At 72.1% G+C, this 1431-nt stretch overlaps 1 protein-coding gene across 1 annotated transcript in view; it reads left to right on the forward strand.

The window, feature by feature from the left end:
- Nucleotides 1–146: 146 nt before the first annotated feature.
- The window catches only part of LOC103256247 (cytochrome P450 26C1-like), a gene marked incomplete at its 3' end in the record, with an annotated part of 3482 nt that continues 2197 nt past the window's right edge, over nt 147–1431 (forward strand). Inside the window, exons 1-2 of the mRNA XM_021710400.1 lie at nt 147–350; nt 839–1063. Coding sequence (XP_021566075.1) covers nt 147–350; nt 839–1063 — 429 coding nt within the window. The remainder of the gene's footprint in view (nt 351–838; nt 1064–1431) is intronic.

Raw genomic sequence — 1431 nt, forward strand, 5'->3', positions numbered from 1 at the left:
CCCCGCGTCTCCCCTGGCGGCGTGCTTCCAGGACGCAGCTCTCGCCCGAGGTGAGACATCCCGGCCTCGCCCGGGCCCTTCCCGGACGGAACAGGTGAGCGCGCGCGGATCGCGGATCGCAGCCCCTGCGGCCGCGCGCGCTCGTCATGTTGCCCTGGGGGCCGAGCTGCCTGTCGGCGCTGGGGGCGGCGGGCACCGCTCTCCTGGGCGCGGCCCTGCTGCTCAGCCTGGCCCAGCACCTCTGGACCCTGCGCTGGACGCTGAGCCGCGACCGGGCCTCCGCCCTGCCCCTGCCCAAGGGCTCCATGGGCTGGCCCTTCTTCGGCGAAACGCTGCACTGGCTGGTTCAGGTGAGCAGCCCTGGGCCCCGGAGCCCTGATGTGGCCCCTTCTTCCCCGGCTCCCACTGGACCCTCTTCGTCTCAAGGCGCCGGGGGTTGTCGCCAGCCCCTTCCCACCGCCCGCGACCCCGGGGGGCGCGCACAGCTCGCCTTTGCCTAGCTGCTCCGGCCCTCGAAGGGACCCGTGCGTCGCCGGAATTCTCCCCAGAACCGCTTAAACGCGCCCCCACGCGACGCGGGAATAAACAGGAGGGGTCTTGGGATCCGAGGAGCGTGCCGCCCTGTGTCCTGCAAGCACAGAATGAGGAGCCAGGGGCGCGCTCAGCCTCGGCGGCCTCGTCTCACCAGTAAGAGCAGGAGCCTCTACATCCCCATAGTGCAGCTGCCAGGCCCACCCGGGGCCCTGTTGTGCAAAGAGGAACGCGCCAGTTGGGAGGTCCGGGTCCTTTCCCAGACGGGCCTGGCGGCTTCAGCTCCCCGGCCCCGCCTCGCCTGCAGGGCTCGCGCTTCCACAGTTCCCGCCGGGAGCGCTACGGGACAGTGTTCAAGACGCACCTGCTGGGCAGGCCGGTGATCCGCGTGAGCGGCGCCGAGAACGTGCGCGCCATCCTGCTGGGCGAGCACCGCCTGGTGCGCAGCCAGTGGCCGCAGAGCGCGCACATCCTGCTGGGCTCGCACACGCTGCTGGGCGCGGTGGGCGAGCCGCACCGGCGGCGGCGCAAGGTGAGTGCACACTGGGAACGGGCCGTGGGAACGCCGGGCCTGCGCTCCCCGGCATCGGCTGTGGGCCGCGCCGGGCAGGTGTCGAGTGCGCCGTGAAGCCGACCAGGGTCTGGCCAGCGGGCGGTGGGCGGCCTCGAGCTGGGCCCTTCGCTTCTTCGGCTTCGGCTTGTAAGGCCAGGACTGGGCTAAAAGGCCCTTTCTTTCACCTCCGGCCTTCTGGGGCTGTGATGCCAGCCGAGCTGCAGACGCAGACCCAGAGGGGGCCGGGAAGGCTTCCCGGGGGAGATGGCAGCGGGGGCCTGGGTGCACGGGAGGGGCGAGGGGCGGTGCACATCCGGGCAGACGCGGGGCAAGTGGCGGGAGCTAGC

Source organism: Carlito syrichta, unplaced genomic scaffold, assembly GCF_000164805.1.
Source record: "Carlito syrichta isolate Samal-C Ts95f unplaced genomic scaffold, Tarsius_syrichta-2.0.1 Scaffold77743, whole genome shotgun sequence".
Lineage (NCBI taxonomy): Eukaryota > Metazoa > Chordata > Mammalia > Primates > Tarsiidae > Carlito > Carlito syrichta.